The following is a 15,620-nucleotide window of genomic DNA, read 5'->3' on the forward strand; positions in this document are numbered from 1 at the left end:
GAGTAATTACCATCCCTAAGGACAAAGAAATAGGCAATGTTTAATTAGTTGATCTTGTCTGTTAGAGAGGTCTTTATAAGATCACATAGGGGAGAACACAGAGTTGATGATGTGGGATGAGGTTAGATAGGAGTGGCATTGCGTGAAACCTTACGTGAGAGGAACGAAATTCCCTAAGTTACCTGCAAAAGGGTCTTCTGAGTCAGTGGATTGGGAAAGTCTGTGGAAGTTAAGGGCAGCTGGTTGTTTGATCATATTTAGATTAAGAAGGAATTGGAAGTCAGTCACAAGAGATCACATATTGTATGAACCCATTTATATAAAATATCCAGAATAAGTAAATGCGTAGAGAAAGCACGATTAGTAGTTGCCTAGGGCTGGGGTGGGAGAAAACGGGGAGTGACTGCTAATGGGGGTGGGGTTTCCTATGGGGGTGATACAAATGTTCTAAAATGGATTGTAATGGTTGCACAATTCTGTGAATATTCTAAAAACCACTGAATTGTACATGTTAAGTGGGTGAATTGTATAGTAGGTGAGTTATATTTCATTCAAGCTGTTAAAGGAGCCAATAGGAGCTTTTCTGAGATTCCAATTATCATTGTCTTGAAACGGTATGTTGTTCCTGGACCATGAAAAGCCATAATTATAAAGGAAAGTAGTCTGAATGGCCTACACCATCGTTACCTGTAAACTGTAGAAAGTCAAAAAACTCAACTAATCGAGCCTAAGCTTCTGAAGTATAACTAAACCAATAAATCTATTTATTGATTTAATAGATTTAAACATAAATCTATGTCTCAATTTTTGTGAACTACCAGTAACATCTTCACTAAAAAAGTAAGCTCCTTGTATTAAGGGATAGTGTTTTACTTGAATGATGGTTAAATACATTCAATCAATCTGTGTTGTTTGTTTAATTTTAAAGTAGTTTCCAAAAGACTGGTAACATGGTCGTTAGCCTCGTAAAGGTTGGAAAGCATTCATGAGATGACTAGGGTGCTGGCAAGGGCAGTAAACCAGAAATTAGGACACGGGTGCTAGGTCCACCCTGCCTTTTACTAGCTATTGAGATCTAGGTAACTCTTTGAGACTGTTTCCTCATTTATAAAATGGGGATGATAATATCGATACTGCCACCTTACAGGTTATTGGGAGCGTCAAATGAGGTAGCATGTGAAAATACTTCAGACTACATAAAGCACCATGCAAATGTGCGATATTTATTATCACTAAGCTAAAGGCTGTTTCGTTAATTATCATGAATGACAGTGGTTAAAAAGGTAGCATTTTGCAAAACTGTCCCTTTCTTGCTGCCTAAAATGCCATTTGTATTCAGAGTGAACTCTTTAGAAGCTTGTTCTGAAGCCATGAGGATGTGTGGCTATCAGTTTAATATCTTCAAGAACATCGTTCCTAGAAAATGTTGCTGTAAATGCCCTGAAAAGCCCTCTTCCAAATATGAAACAGGCTTATAGGTTGAAACTGGGCACGCGATCATCCAAGAGATGAGGACTGGTAATAACACTGCCATCTTATCAGAAAAGGTTAAAAAGGGACCTCCAATCTCAAATTATAAGATGTTTGGAACACATCACATTTTGTCAACCAAATAAAGAAAATGAAGTTTAATTTCCCAAAATTTTATTAAAAATGGATACTGTCATCAGATATTTTATTGCAAAGATGAAATCTCACAACAGAGCAGTAAAGTTTGCTGTAATAACAAGCTTTAAATAAATATAAATTCTTTTTCCAGTTCTTGAACTTGAGAGGTTTTTGTTATAAAAACAGGTGTTTTCTTTTTTCCATGAGTCATGGACAAACATTTTCCCACAAGAATTTCTTCTCATTGAAATAACTTTTAAGTTGTTAAGGTAAATGGGTGGGGAGGGAGATGAGGAGAGCAGAGAAGTGGTGCTCATATAAGTCTTTGAAAAATTAGAAAAACAATTCCCAGTCCATTTCTTAAATTCTTTATTATTTGGTGCTCTTTTGATGTAAAAACTTCCATTTTTAAAATAAATCTTCAGTCTTTGTACCTTAAAAGAGTTAAAATAACTCTACCCATTCAACCATAATAATCCCATGGCAGATGTAAAGCTAAAACTAAAAGGAAATTTCTAAATATATTCTATAACATACATCTGATTATGGATACCTTAACTGGGTATTTTTTTAGATCAAATTTCTCCTTAGGTAGCACTTTTGGTTTTAGAAAGTGCTGAGATAAGTGTCTTAGGAACAGAATATGTCTATATGTCACTCCCTTCCAATTGAAAATATTTTATATTTAACAAAACTGAACACAACAAAAGTATTCTAAATGCAGCACCAATTCCATTAGCATTTACCTAGCAGCTCCACCTGGCATTTTTGCATACACACAGGAGTCAGTCTTGGAAGGCAATGGGGGTGTAATAGCACTATTTTGTTTTTTGTTTAGCTCCATGAGAGCTAAACAGATGCGTAACCAGTGGTATAGGTACTCGATAACAGTATTACCAAATTTCCATACTTCGATTCGAGAATGATCTGCACAAGAAAAAAAAGTTAGTGTGGATAGTATTATCAAAATATAAATTCTAGTATTATGATTAAAATTCATTAGATATGTTTTGAATTAAAACCATAGCAGAATATTGTTTAAAAATGTAATTACAGGAAAATGGACAGATAAATTTTGGTATATTCATCTAATGGAATACTACACAGCATTTAACAATTAAAGAACTAGAGCTACATATGTCATGTGGCTAAATCTCAAAAACATTATTGAACAGAAAATGTTCTTTGGATACAATTAAAAAACAGCTTAAAACTTGCAAAATAATATATTACTTATGGGCTCAAGCATGTATGAAAGTAAGAAATAATGCGTAAAACTGATAAACACCAAATTCATAATAGTATTATCTCTAGGGAGGAAGAAAAGAGAATAAGATCAGGGAGGGGTAGAAAGTCTCAACTATTCTATAATGTTTTATTTCTTTAAAAAAGTCCGACTCAAACATGCATAATGTTAAGGTTAAGGATATAGAATGTGGCTCCATGATCACTACACAGGGGTTAGTCTCTAACTTCTATGTTTATAATATTTCCTAATTTAAAATTATTTTTAAATATATAATCACTGCACACCATTATATTTCATTTGTTAAAATGCAAACTATTAAACTGCCATTTATGAAAGTTACTTTTTCCCAGTAGTCAATAACTAGTATTCAGATAGAATGGTCCAATGGAAAGAGAATATACTTTAGAGTTGAACAGATATGGGTTCCAATCTTGACTCTACCCCAATTAGTCTTGTGGCCTTGAGCAGGTTACTTAATTGCTCTGAGCCTGTGTATCTTCTTCCATAAAACAGAGATAATACTTCAGGATTGTTATGAGAATTAATGAGAAAAGATATGCAAAAATCTGTCACAGAGCAGTTGCTCAAAAAATGTTGATTACATCCCTTCTTTCAGGTGCTTCCCAGGCTCAGGTCTATGTTTTATTCATTTTTGTTACTTCTAGGATCTAATGCAGTGCCTAACCTAATAAATGTTTACTGATTTGAGTTGGACAAACCATAAATGATACTTATAATTGAATAAGAGGTTTTAAATATCATCTTCTAGCTATAGCTCATTAACACCAATGACAATTATGTCACTTATGGATAGCTGTTAGCATGACAAAATGGAACATATTTTATTTCCCTATCATCTATCAACATGAAGGAACAAGGTTCCCTGAATTAGATTTAGCCTCTCTATGGTTTTGAGGGTATTACTACGACAATACAATATGGGATAGGAAAAGCACATAAAATGTGGAAAACATTCACAAGTTTCAATTTTCATTTGAGGCTGACTTTAAAACATATGGGCACAATGTTCTAAAATTACTTTTTAACACACACGCACACAGAGGCACTATCTTTTCTTCCAATTGTAAGTGTTCAATAAATGTTGAATTAAGACAACATTAAATAATGGAATAATTAACTTAGGTTAATTATTAATACTAGAAGTCGTTTCAGATTATAGCTCAGCAACATTAGTGACAATTATGAATAAAAACAAAAACAAATGCTGGTCATGAGAGCATATTAAAAGTACCTGATTCATGTCATGTTATGTTACGGCTAATACTGGAACAATCAACATACATACTTAAAATGTTGAGGTGCATTTGTATAATTGATCCCTTTTTGTATTTATTAGCTTCCTGGAACCTCTACAAGGTAATGCCATAGGCTGCAAAGTTTACTCTGATTATCTTAATATTCCAATGTTATGCATCTAAATTAAAGTGCACTCTAGAACACTCCTAAAACTAGTCCTAACTGGTTTTCTGAGATATAACGGCTCTGCTGCTCCCTGCAGCTTTTATTCTGTCCTTCCTAAATCCCCATTAAGAGCTCTGCTCTATTGACGCCTGCCACAGTGTTCTTATCTGACATCCAAATGAACAGACCCCTATCTGCAACCATTAATAAGCTAGTCAGCCATCTCCATGGTGATTCAAGGACATGAGGATGGGGAGCGAGGTCGCTCCCTTTCACGAGCCCCTGTTGCTTATTTCCTGTCTTATTGTTACCGGGGACAGAGGCTCCAAGCCTGTCTGGGCCGTAGTTCCTGTTTCCCTGCCCTTTCCAATGAGAGATTGATGCGTTAACTACTGGCTCTAATGATTCCTCTAATGAAGCCTCCATCGCTCTGTTGGGATGCCATCAACAGCGGTTGAGCACTACTGCCCTCTTGTGGTGGATAGATGCCAGCTCTTTGCAGCTTAGCGGACGACAGAGCCAGTTTGCAGATTCGTAATTCTTTCAAACAGATATACTACATTAAAAAATTTTTTTCTAACCATGAGAAATTATGCGTTTTTGTTTTGCCTTGGTAAGGGTTATAGTAAATTTTTGAATACATCTGACCTAAAATAATTGCTGAGTAAACTTTGGGATTTGTTTATAAACCTATTTAAAAACATTTTATAGTATTTTTGTAGGTTCCCGTTTAATCAGACTTTTAATTACATAGGGAATTCATTTTGCTGAAAACTTTGGGATACTATGGGATATTTCTAATTAAAATTCCATTTATGGACTATACTGCTTTACACTGGGTTAAGTTAAATCCTTTAGGAATTATAGACAATTAGAAAGATGGGCAAAGCAAAAAAGAATGAAGTGCTTAAGCTTTAAGTCCAAAAGTTAAAGTGTACCTAACTGCCTCTTTCAACTAACAACTAGCCCAAGATCAGCAATATTTCCTGAATGCTCCTCTTCTTATCATTAGTTCTCTTAGTTTTAGTTCTTTTATTTCTATTGTTTCACATGCCCTATGTCATCCTTTAACATTACTGCCACATGCAGTGAGCTGAAGGTCCATGCAATGTTATATACTTAAACAGCTATATGTGTGCAAATTTCATGCAGTTTTTATGTAGGCAGGAGAACTCATATTTGCCACAGCAGTCGGGCATTTAATATGTCATTGTTAATTTAATGTGGTCCCAGAGGTACTGGCGAATGCGGCTTCCAGCTTATCAGGAAAGAATCAGCTTTAAATGAGGAGGAAAAACACATTTTTTCTTGAGTTATCAAAGCTTGGGGGGAAGTTTATTCCAGGCCGAACATTAAGTTCTTGCAAGTATATTAGTTCCATTCCTGTTGTAAGCATAATATCTGTACAATATCACATTGTATTGGCTTTTTAAAATTATGTAGCTATAAATCAAATTATGAAGGAAGTGAAATCAATGCAATTCATCTTTACAAAAATTCATATTTTAATGCAGTGGCCTCCAAATTCTTTGATCATATACCTCTATCAGTAACAAATGTTGAGCATGATCCCAATTTATGTATATTTATATATAAATTATTTGTTTAAAATCATTTTAAAAAAATAGAAATTAGACATTAGTGGGATTTAATCATTATAAATAAAAGTCATCAAATAAAAGTTATCAAGAAGTACAAAGAAAGCTAAGCAAATTTTAAACTTAACGGCAATTATTTACTTCATGAAAAACTAAAAGTGAAAAAAGGAGCTGTATGCTATATAAAATATGTTATAATGCTCAGCTGTGGGTAATATTTGCATAGGCCAAATCATGCAAAAACCGCATTTTGATTTAACCCTCAATTGTAATATAACTACATTGGGAGGATAAGGTAAGATGATGGTGATGTAACAGAACTAAACTTCCATCTATAATGAGGAAATCAATTGACAAGGTTTAAAATTGATGAATCAAAAGATAGCAATATTGCATAATATTAGAAATAAAGAAATGTGCAAATGCCAGATAAAACAGTTAAGATAGTCTAAAAGAATTGCCTCTAGTGAGGGGATCTAGGAGACCAAGAGAGAAGGGGGATAAGCCAGTGACTTTTCTTGTTAGAAGGCTTTTAGTAGATCTTTCAAAGTACTTTAATAAAAATATAAATTTTATAATCATTTTGGGATAAAAAATTGTTTTATCATCACTAAAATGAAAAAAATATATGAGTGTCAAGGGAACTTGAAAAATATGCTTGCCTTACATAGAAAAATGTTCTCATTAAATTGATTTTAACTGCCTTTAGGAGATATGAAAGCAGCAGTGATGTTAACTAGACAAAAAAACCATTTTTAGTTATTTATCTTAATAGATACTGTTGGAAAACTTTAAAATTTAAAATCAAAAGGTGTGATAAGGAACAGAAAGAGAATTGCTGTTTGTTTGTTTTTCTTCCCCCCTGCCCCCCATGACTTAGACTGAAAATGGAAGAGGTCTGCTTGCATGGGAAATGAGTCAAGCATCCTGGCCCCAGGTCTTTACCTGGCCCCAGGTCTTTACCAACCCCCCAAATAGTCTCTTGAACAGTGTGTGACTGAATACTTGTATAATTTATCTTAACTAAAATGGCCCTTTAAGAGATTCTTGCCAGGAAAAAGGGAATCTATTCTAAAATTGAACGGATGTTTCCTTCTCTAGAGCCTGAAATCTATGAGCAATTCATACACGGCACTCTCTAGGCTCCCTGTTAAACCCAGGTCTAACTGTGATAGCAGCTCTTTGACTCCAAGTAGGAGCCAACGAGTCCTGAAAGGGATCACCACCCAAGAATACTAGGTACAAAAAGGTGGTAGAGAACTGTTACCAAGTCCAAGCCGATGGCCGCATACAGAAGGTCCACATGAATAGGACAAAACAATGTTCTTGGTGTCCTGTTGTCCATTCGTTCTGACTCCTTGGAAAGAACCAAGTACATCCTCACAGTTGCAGACTCAGCCTGTGCTGTATATGTATTTGTTATTTCTGGATGGTTGGTAGAATCTTGTGAAAGGTTCCTGTCTGATTTTCAGCTATGCAGTGGGAAGTGAAGGAAAGAATCTTGTTCCACTTATGGAACGTGGAGGGGTGGAGAACTGCCCTCGCTAGAACCTTCCACCATAGTGGAAGTAGCAGTTAAGAAAAGATCTCCTGAGGAAGGTGAATCTTGCGGACAAGCGTTAATCACAACTGTGAGTCCAGCAGTCCTTTCCCCGGATGGCAGGGCATCTCCTTCCATCGTCATCTTTATAGATAATACGTAGCACTGAGGCTCTGTCTGCTTTGGCAGAGGGGGAGTCCTGGGACTCTTGCAGGAAAAGTAGGGGGGCTTAGGGAACTCTTGCTGAAACCAGTGTCTTGGATGTATAGACCCTTGGATTTAGGTGTAGGAAGGAAGTATAGCCATTTGGCAGGAATACAGGTTCTAGACAGCAAAGTGATTCTGGTCACACTTTAATGGAAGACAGCTCTTCTTGCCTCTAGGTCTGAGAACATTTCCGGGTATAACATCTGTCCAAACCTCTTGGGAGAGGGATGTGGGACAGACAGGTATGGGGCGCCCTACAAAAAGATCAGGCGAGGCTGGCAGCAGAGGTCCAAAGTGGAGTGGGGAGAACAGATCCTTGAGAAGGTGGTCAGGTCATGGGTTCTTCAGGTAGAAGAGGCCAACTACTGGGAGTACTTTAGGCAGAGAGTAGCAGGCTACTGATGTGCGACTGCTCGTACAGCTGTCTGGGCGTGATCACGTGTCACCGGGTCCCCTCGGAAGTATCTCAGCCACAGGCAATTCACATGCAATGGCCTAGCCTTGGTAAGCCAAGCCTGCTGAACAAAGCGGCTCCATCACCAGTTACTGCCTCCATCTAAAGGTGACACAGCTGCCTGGAATGAACCAGAATATAAAATACCTCTTTCTAGAAATGCAAATCAAAACCACAATGAGATATCACATCACACCCGTTAGAACGGCTATGATCAAAAAGACAAGCAATAACAAGTGTTGGTGAAGATGTGAAGAAAGGAGAAGAGTTGTGCACTGTCAGTGGGAATGTAAATTGATATAGCCGCGATGGAAAACAATATGGAGTTTTCTCAAAACATCAGAAATAGAACCAACACATGATCCAGCAGTTCTACTTTTGGGTAGATACCCAAAGGAAATGAAATCACTGTCTTGAAGAGATATCTTCACCCCCTTGTTCATTACAACATTACAACAGCTAAGACATGGAAACAACCTAACTGTCCACTGACAGATGAATGGATAAAGAAAATAAATGTGGTACATATGTATAATGGAATATTATTCAGCCAGAACAAAGAAGGAAATCCTGCCATCTGCAACAACATGGATGGAACTTGAGGGCACTATGCTAAGTGAAATAAGTCAGACAGAGAAAGACAAATACTGTATGATCTCACTTATATGTGGAATGTAAATAAAACAGATTGGTAGTTGCCAAAGGCGGGGGACAGGGAAAATGGGTGAAGTTGGAAGTTGGAGGGAATGGGTGAAGGTGGTCAAAAGGTACAAACTTCTAGTCATAAATAAATTCTGGGAGGTGTAATGTACAGCCTTGTGACTATAGTTAACAATACTGTATTGTATGCTTGAAAGTTGCTAAAATAGTAGATCTTAATAGTTCTCATCATAAGTAAAAATTGTAACTATGTATGGTGATGGATGTCAACTAAATGTATCATGGTGATTATTTTACAATATATACATATATCAAATCATTATGCTGTACACCTTAAACTAATACAATGTTATATGTCATTATTTCAACAAAACTGGGAACAATAAAGTGTACCTGTCCTGAACATTAAAAAAGGACTCCTTTCTAGAACTAGGATAAAGTCCGGTAGGAGTTGGCATTAGAAGGCCTAAGAAAGTGTGGACACATCATCAGCCCTAATTCTATCTTCTTGGCAAAATCATTAGTTTGGAAGGCCTGGTAGGTTAGGAACTATGATAAGCATCCCTCTCCATCCTGGGCAGGGACTACAGATATCGTTAGTAGCATTTCCTGCTGGGTGGGGTCATTGAGTAGGGGCCTTACTTAATGCTACCAGAAGGCTCAGATAAACTTTGACAGACAGTTTGCGATGCCAGAAGACTCCTCTCTTTCTGGCACATAGAGAAAGGTGCCTCAAAGAGTCCCCTTTCCTTTCCCCAAACAGGGAGCTTAGAATTTCCGGACACAAGTGCATCTGAAAGAGAGAGGGCTGGTATCTGGGTGGCTGAGGAACTGTCTCGGTGGCTGCAGAGATGTGACAATGCTAAGGCGGGAGGATGGTGCTTGGGGAGCCCAGGGGATGTGGTTTCTGGCTGAATCTAGCTCTGTTAACTGCAGTTGGTCTTCTTGCCACCTGAGGACACTGTTGGAAAAGAGAACGTGGTGGGGAGCACTGGAAGTCAAGGGTGCTCCGGAATCAGCTGGCAGAGGTCAAAGTGGAGGCAAGCAGAGGAAGCACATTTGTATGTTTTCTGTCTCTGACAACAAGAGGTAATTCTGATAAGCAAATTGAAGGTGGAGCCTGAAAAGATTCCCTTGAAGCGTTGGTACAAAGCCACAGAAGATGCCTTTGTCTGGGGATGGGCTTATTACGGCCTGAGAGCCAATTCCTGATACACCTGCAAGGCAGAGAGTGGAGGGGCCAGCTCCTCATCCCCAGATCCCATCTGACAGAGGGACGGGATTGGACACTGGTGGGTGCCTGGGTCCTCACCCAAGAAGGGGAGCGTCAGTCTGAGAGGACACAAGCGACCCTGGCAGCAGGGTCTGGCTCTAGGCCAAGAGGCTGGCAGGTTGGGCGGGGACCAAAGTGGATAGGAACTCAGGGAGAATGTCAATTCGACAAACTGGTCACACATGGAGGGTGGGGGTTACCGGGGCTCAAGGTGGGGACTAAATCTGCTCCAAAGGGAAGAGCAGCAATGAGGCACTGACATAGAAAACATTTCTTCAGGATTTTTAAGTCCTCAGTGAACAGGCAACAAGTATACCCTGAGTATATGAAAGTATACCATAAACAAGTATTTGTTTTCGTTGTTGCTGTTGTTACCGTTTCCCTTGAATCACTTCCTTAGAAGATGTGATACCTGTAACACCTATGAATCCAGAGGCTCCTATGAATCAGCCCAGAGCCATGAGGCTACAACAGACGCCATTCCAAGAATGCTAATCTTTACGCACATCACTCATAATCCATATTAATTCATGTTAACTTTTATTTGACTCTTGTGTTCTCTCTTATTCTCTAGCACTCCCAAACTTGTGGGAGTATCTCGCCTTCCTAAGCCAGAAAAATCTCTCTGTCACCCATGTATCCTGGCTCACTGCTATGTGCTTCCCTGTACTACATGTGTCCACTGCCACAGACACCCTGACAAGTGGGGCTGTCTTCCTCTGGGTGCCTTTTCCTTCCTCTTGTCTGAGGAGTCTCTCTGATTCTGAGCCTCTCAGCCTAATATATATATAATATCACAGAAGTCCAGAAACCCTTTTGACTTGGTCCAGTCTCCACAGAGAGTAGGAGACGGGGAGAGGGAGGAGAGGGACACTTTTAGAGTGCAATTTCTGTAGAGCCATTTTCCCAATTAATGATTAGTTTTTCATGAGTAACAAAAAAGAAACAAACTTTAAATGTATTCCTTACTGTTCCATTCACATAAACGACCTGCGGTCTCTGATGGGGTAATATACACCCATGGAGGAATGAGTGCTTCTATATATATATTTACTCTCATATGTGGCCAATTCTATGTTACCAAAGAGCTTATCACCTTCTCCAACCTGGGAGCCTTACTGCTTTCAATTCCTGCTGACTCTCCTCCTTCAAAAAGTCTATAATACTAGTCATAAAGACTCGTAATCTGTTATTTTCTTTGGCTCTTCATTGAAACTAAAGATAATAACAGCCTTTTTTGCTTAATGTACTTGTTTCCTCTCCTCAATGCAGCCCCTATTCACTTTCGATTTTTACTGAATACTGCACATGTAATCAATAAGTGGGAGATAGATGTGCTTTTGAATTCTCACATGTGCAGCACAGGCAGTCACTTTGGAGAATGCAGTAAATTATAGACAGTGTCCCTCCATTTAGAAGACTATAATCAGAACTCTTTTTTTCTTAAAAATTGAATTTATGAGCCACTTGCTTTATTCAAATATCCCTGAATTGCAACTGTGTTTTATTGCTGTTAGTATAGATTTAGACCATAATTAAGTGGAAATTTACCTCTGATATATTCACCAATGAGCTTTACGTTAACTTGCACATGCTTAGCAGTTGGATCAAAGGAACAAATATTCTCGACTAAGTATCTGTTAACGTACTGTGAACAAAAAAAAATTATGGATTCAGCAGCAAGTGGAACTAGAGTACCCAATTCACCAGTTTACATAATTTCATGTATATAAATTTGAAAATAGGCAAAACCAATCTATGATGTTAGAAGTCAGGATTCTGGTCACCTTTGGGGTGTGTGTGTGTGTGTGTGTGTGTGTGTGTGTGTTGGGGGTGATAGAAGAGGGTACAAAAGAGGGCTTTTGGGATGCCACTAATGATCTGTTTCTTGATCTAGGTGCTGGTTTAAAATGTTCATTGTGTAAAACTTCTTGCATTTGAACACTTGGATACTTATGATTTGTGCAATCATGATTTGTATACTTGTGTGGGTTCATTTTCAATAAAAAAGAGTACTTTACAAAAAAATACAAAAAACAAAACAAAACCAAACTTACCACTGCTTCTAGTCAAGATGGCAGAATAGGTAAACACTGTGCTTGCCTCCTCCCACAACCACATCAAAATTACAACTACACTACAGAACAACCATCATTGAGAATCACCTCAACTCTAACTAAACAGAAGTCCTATAACTAAGGATATACAGAAGAAGCCATATCAAGACTGGTAGGAGGGGCAAAGACATATAGGTTAGTCCCACACCCACGTGTGGAGGTTAAAAATCAGGAGGTAAAAATCAGCTGTGGAGGACCCCGGAGGAGTGAGGACTCCCAGCTCCACACCAGGCTCCCCAGCCCAGTGTTTCAGAGCCAGGAAGAGAAGTCCCTATAACTTCTGGCTGTGAAAACCAGCAGAGATCATGGCTGAGTGAGGTGAAGGGCTGCTGGTGTCCCAAGTGTTCCTCTTAAAGGGCCCGTGTACTGACTCGCTGACAAACACACTCGCTCTGAGCTTCAGTGTTGGGACAGGAGCTTGAAAGACACCAAGGACATACAGGGAGGAACTGGATTCAGGGTGAGGGCTGGAGGGGCAGCTTTCTCTTAGACAAAAGTGCTGGCAGAAGCCATGGTTCCTTTGTTGAGCTCTTCTCTCTATCCAGCCTGCACGCACAGGTGAGTGCTATATTTGAGTCTCCATAAGCCTAGCTAACTCCATTCGCCCCACCCTGGTGATTCCTTGAGACTCCGCCCCACCCACCTTGCAGGACCCCCACCCCCAAGCCACTTCCAGCAGCTTTTCCATACAAACAGTCTGTCTTGGCTCATGCTGCAGACTTTCCTGAAATCTCTCAAGGGTTCACAAACCCCACACAGCAGCATCTGGACTCAACATGCCCTGTACCTCTTGCTACACAGCCCCAAGCCCAACATTTGCAACAGCCCACCTCAGTTGGCAGCTTAGCCTCTCCCAGACACCTCCAAGCCCAGCACAAGTGGCAACCACCTGCATATCTTTTTGTATCTCATACCAAGTTGCCCCAGGCAGGGCACAGGCAGTGGCTGACCTTGGCCTGCACCAGAGCCCTTCCCAAAAAGCCCCAGAACCAACATGCCTGGTGGCCAGCTTTAGACCACATCAGAATACCACCCAACCACCTCCACATATGACACCAGAGCCCTGCTAAAGCAAATCCTGCTTCATAGGGTCAGCATCTGCATCACAGCTCCCACTCTAGTCACAGCCAATCCTCACAACCAATCAACCAATCAACCTGAGGGACAATTCCTCCCGTTGACATACCAACGGCATCAAGGTTGGACTACAATAGGAGGGCATACACAACCCACACAAGGCACATACCTGGAACACCTGGCTTAAGTGACCAAGGACACTGTGCCACTGGGCCCCACAGGACACTTACTATATAAAGCCACTCTGCTAAGACCAGAAACGTAACAGCTCTACATAAAAACAAACACAGGGCAGGCAGCCAAACTGAGGAGAAAATGAAACATGTCCCAAATGAAAGAACAGAACAAAACTCCAGAAAAAGAACTAAACAAAATGGAGACAAGCAATTTACCAAATGCAGAGTTCAAAACACTGGTTATAGGATGTCCAATGATCTCAGTAAGAACTTCAACAAAGAGATAGGAAATATGAAAATGGAGATAGAAAACATAAAAAAGAACCAGTCAGAAATGAAGACTACAATAACTGCAATGCAGAATACATTAGAGGGAATCAACAGATTAGATGAAGCAGAGAACTGAATCAGTGATTTGGAAGATAAAGTAGCAGGAAACACCTAATTAGAACAGCAAAAAGAAAAAAGAACCCAAGCAAGTAAGTGTTGCCACACAGCAGCCTACCTGTCTGTCCCCTCGTACCTGCCCCTAAAGAAAGGAGAGTCTGTAAGATGGATGCTTTCATGGACTTTGCTTCACCTTTATGCTTACACCTTACGTCTCCCTGTTTGGCCCCAAAGAATGGCTGGTTAGTCAATGACGGGTAAGATTCCTCAAGGAAGGAACAACTTAAGCCAGGCACAGTCACATAGGGGCCATCTGGAGAACTCACGGGGTTGATAGAGGTGGGCACAGACCCCCATCTTCCCCTGGCTAAGGAGAGCTTCTGCCTCCGTGGGCTACATTCCTTCCCACATCTTGCTTGGGAAGAGATTCAATGGTGTGATAACATCAGCTCTCCGTCTATTCATATGTATAAAGTTTTTGTCCCTTGGGGAGGTACATACATCCTGAGACTTACGGTTCTGGCTGTCTGCAGGCAAGGGTGATTGGTTTGAATCAGTTCCCTAGTATAATGTGTGAGATTCACAGCTCTTGAGATTAACAAACTTTACTTCCTCATTTGTTAATCAATAAAAGCTATGCGTTGGCCCGATTCGGGCCTCAGTCCTTTGAGGCTCGAGTCCCTTGGCCCCGCTTGTACTCTATTCTTGGCTACTGAATTTCTTAATCCTGCACCGCCCTCCTTGCTGTGCTTCCCACAACTTTTGTCATGCTGGACGCAACAAATGAGGATAGTTTAAGGGACTCTAGGACAACATTAAGCATGCCAACATTCACATGATGGGGTACAAGGAGAAGAGAGAAGGCAAGGAATTGAAAACCTATTTGAGGAAATAATGATGGAAAACTTTTCTAACTTGATAAAGGAAATAGATAGATATACAAGCCCAGGAAGTGCCGAGAGTCCCAAACAAGATGAACCCAAAGAGGCCCACACCAAGACACATCATAATTAAAATGCCAAAGGTTTAAGACAAAGAGAGAATCTTAAAAGCAGCAAGAGAAAAGCAGTTAGTTACCTACAAGGGAGCTCCCATAAGACTATCAGCTGATTTCTCAACAGAAGCTTTGCAGGCCAGAAGGGATTGGCAAAAAATAGTCAAAATAATGAAAAGCAAGGACTTACAACCAAGATTACCCAGCAAAGCTATCATTTAGAATCAAAGGACATATAAAGAGCTAAAGAAAGGAAAAAGCTAAAGCAGTTCATCACCACCAAACTAGTATTACAAGAAATGTTAAAGGGAATTCTTCAAGAAGAAAAAGATTAAAAATATGAATAATAAAATGGCAATAACTACGTATCCCTCAACAATTACTTTAAATGTAAATGGATTAAATGTTCCAATCAAAAGACAGAGTGTGGCTGAATAGATAAGAAAACAAGACCCATACATATGCTGTCTATAGGAGATTCATTTCAAATCGAAAGACACACACAGAGACTGAAAGTAAAGGGATGGAAAAAGATATTTCATGTAATATCTTTTCATGTAAATGGAAACAAACAAACACAAAGTTGGGGTAGCAATACTTACAACAAACAAAATAGACTTTAAAACAAAGGCTATAACAATAGACAAAGAAGGACTCAGTAATTCCACTTCTGGGTGTTTATCTAAAAAAACCCAAAACACTAATTTGAAAACACATATGCATCCATATATTCATTACAGCATTATTTACAATAGCCAAGATATGGAAGCAACCAACCTAAGTGTCCATCAATAGATGAATGGATAAAGAATTGGTACATATTTACAATGGACTATTACTCAACCATAAAAATAATGA

The 15,620-nt window shown here is 39.3% G+C and overlaps 1 protein-coding gene across 1 annotated transcript in view; it reads right to left on the reverse strand.

Annotated features, from left to right (window-relative positions):
- EFCAB5 (EF-hand calcium binding domain 5) overlaps window positions 1–15,620 on the reverse strand; it is a 93,208-nt gene that overhangs the window by 1,285 nt on the left and 76,303 nt on the right. The window contains exons 25-26 of the mRNA XM_033089418.1: window positions 11,563–11,659; window positions 2,355–2,535 (exon numbers count right to left, since the gene is read on the reverse strand). Coding sequence (XP_032945309.1) covers window positions 2,355–2,535; window positions 11,563–11,659 — 278 coding nt within the window. The remainder of the gene's footprint in view (window positions 1–2,354; window positions 2,536–11,562; window positions 11,660–15,620) is intronic.

The sequence above is a fragment of the Rhinolophus ferrumequinum genome, chromosome 21, assembly GCF_004115265.2.
Source record: "Rhinolophus ferrumequinum isolate MPI-CBG mRhiFer1 chromosome 21, mRhiFer1_v1.p, whole genome shotgun sequence".
NCBI classification, from domain to species: Eukaryota; Metazoa; Chordata; class Mammalia; order Chiroptera; family Rhinolophidae; genus Rhinolophus; species Rhinolophus ferrumequinum.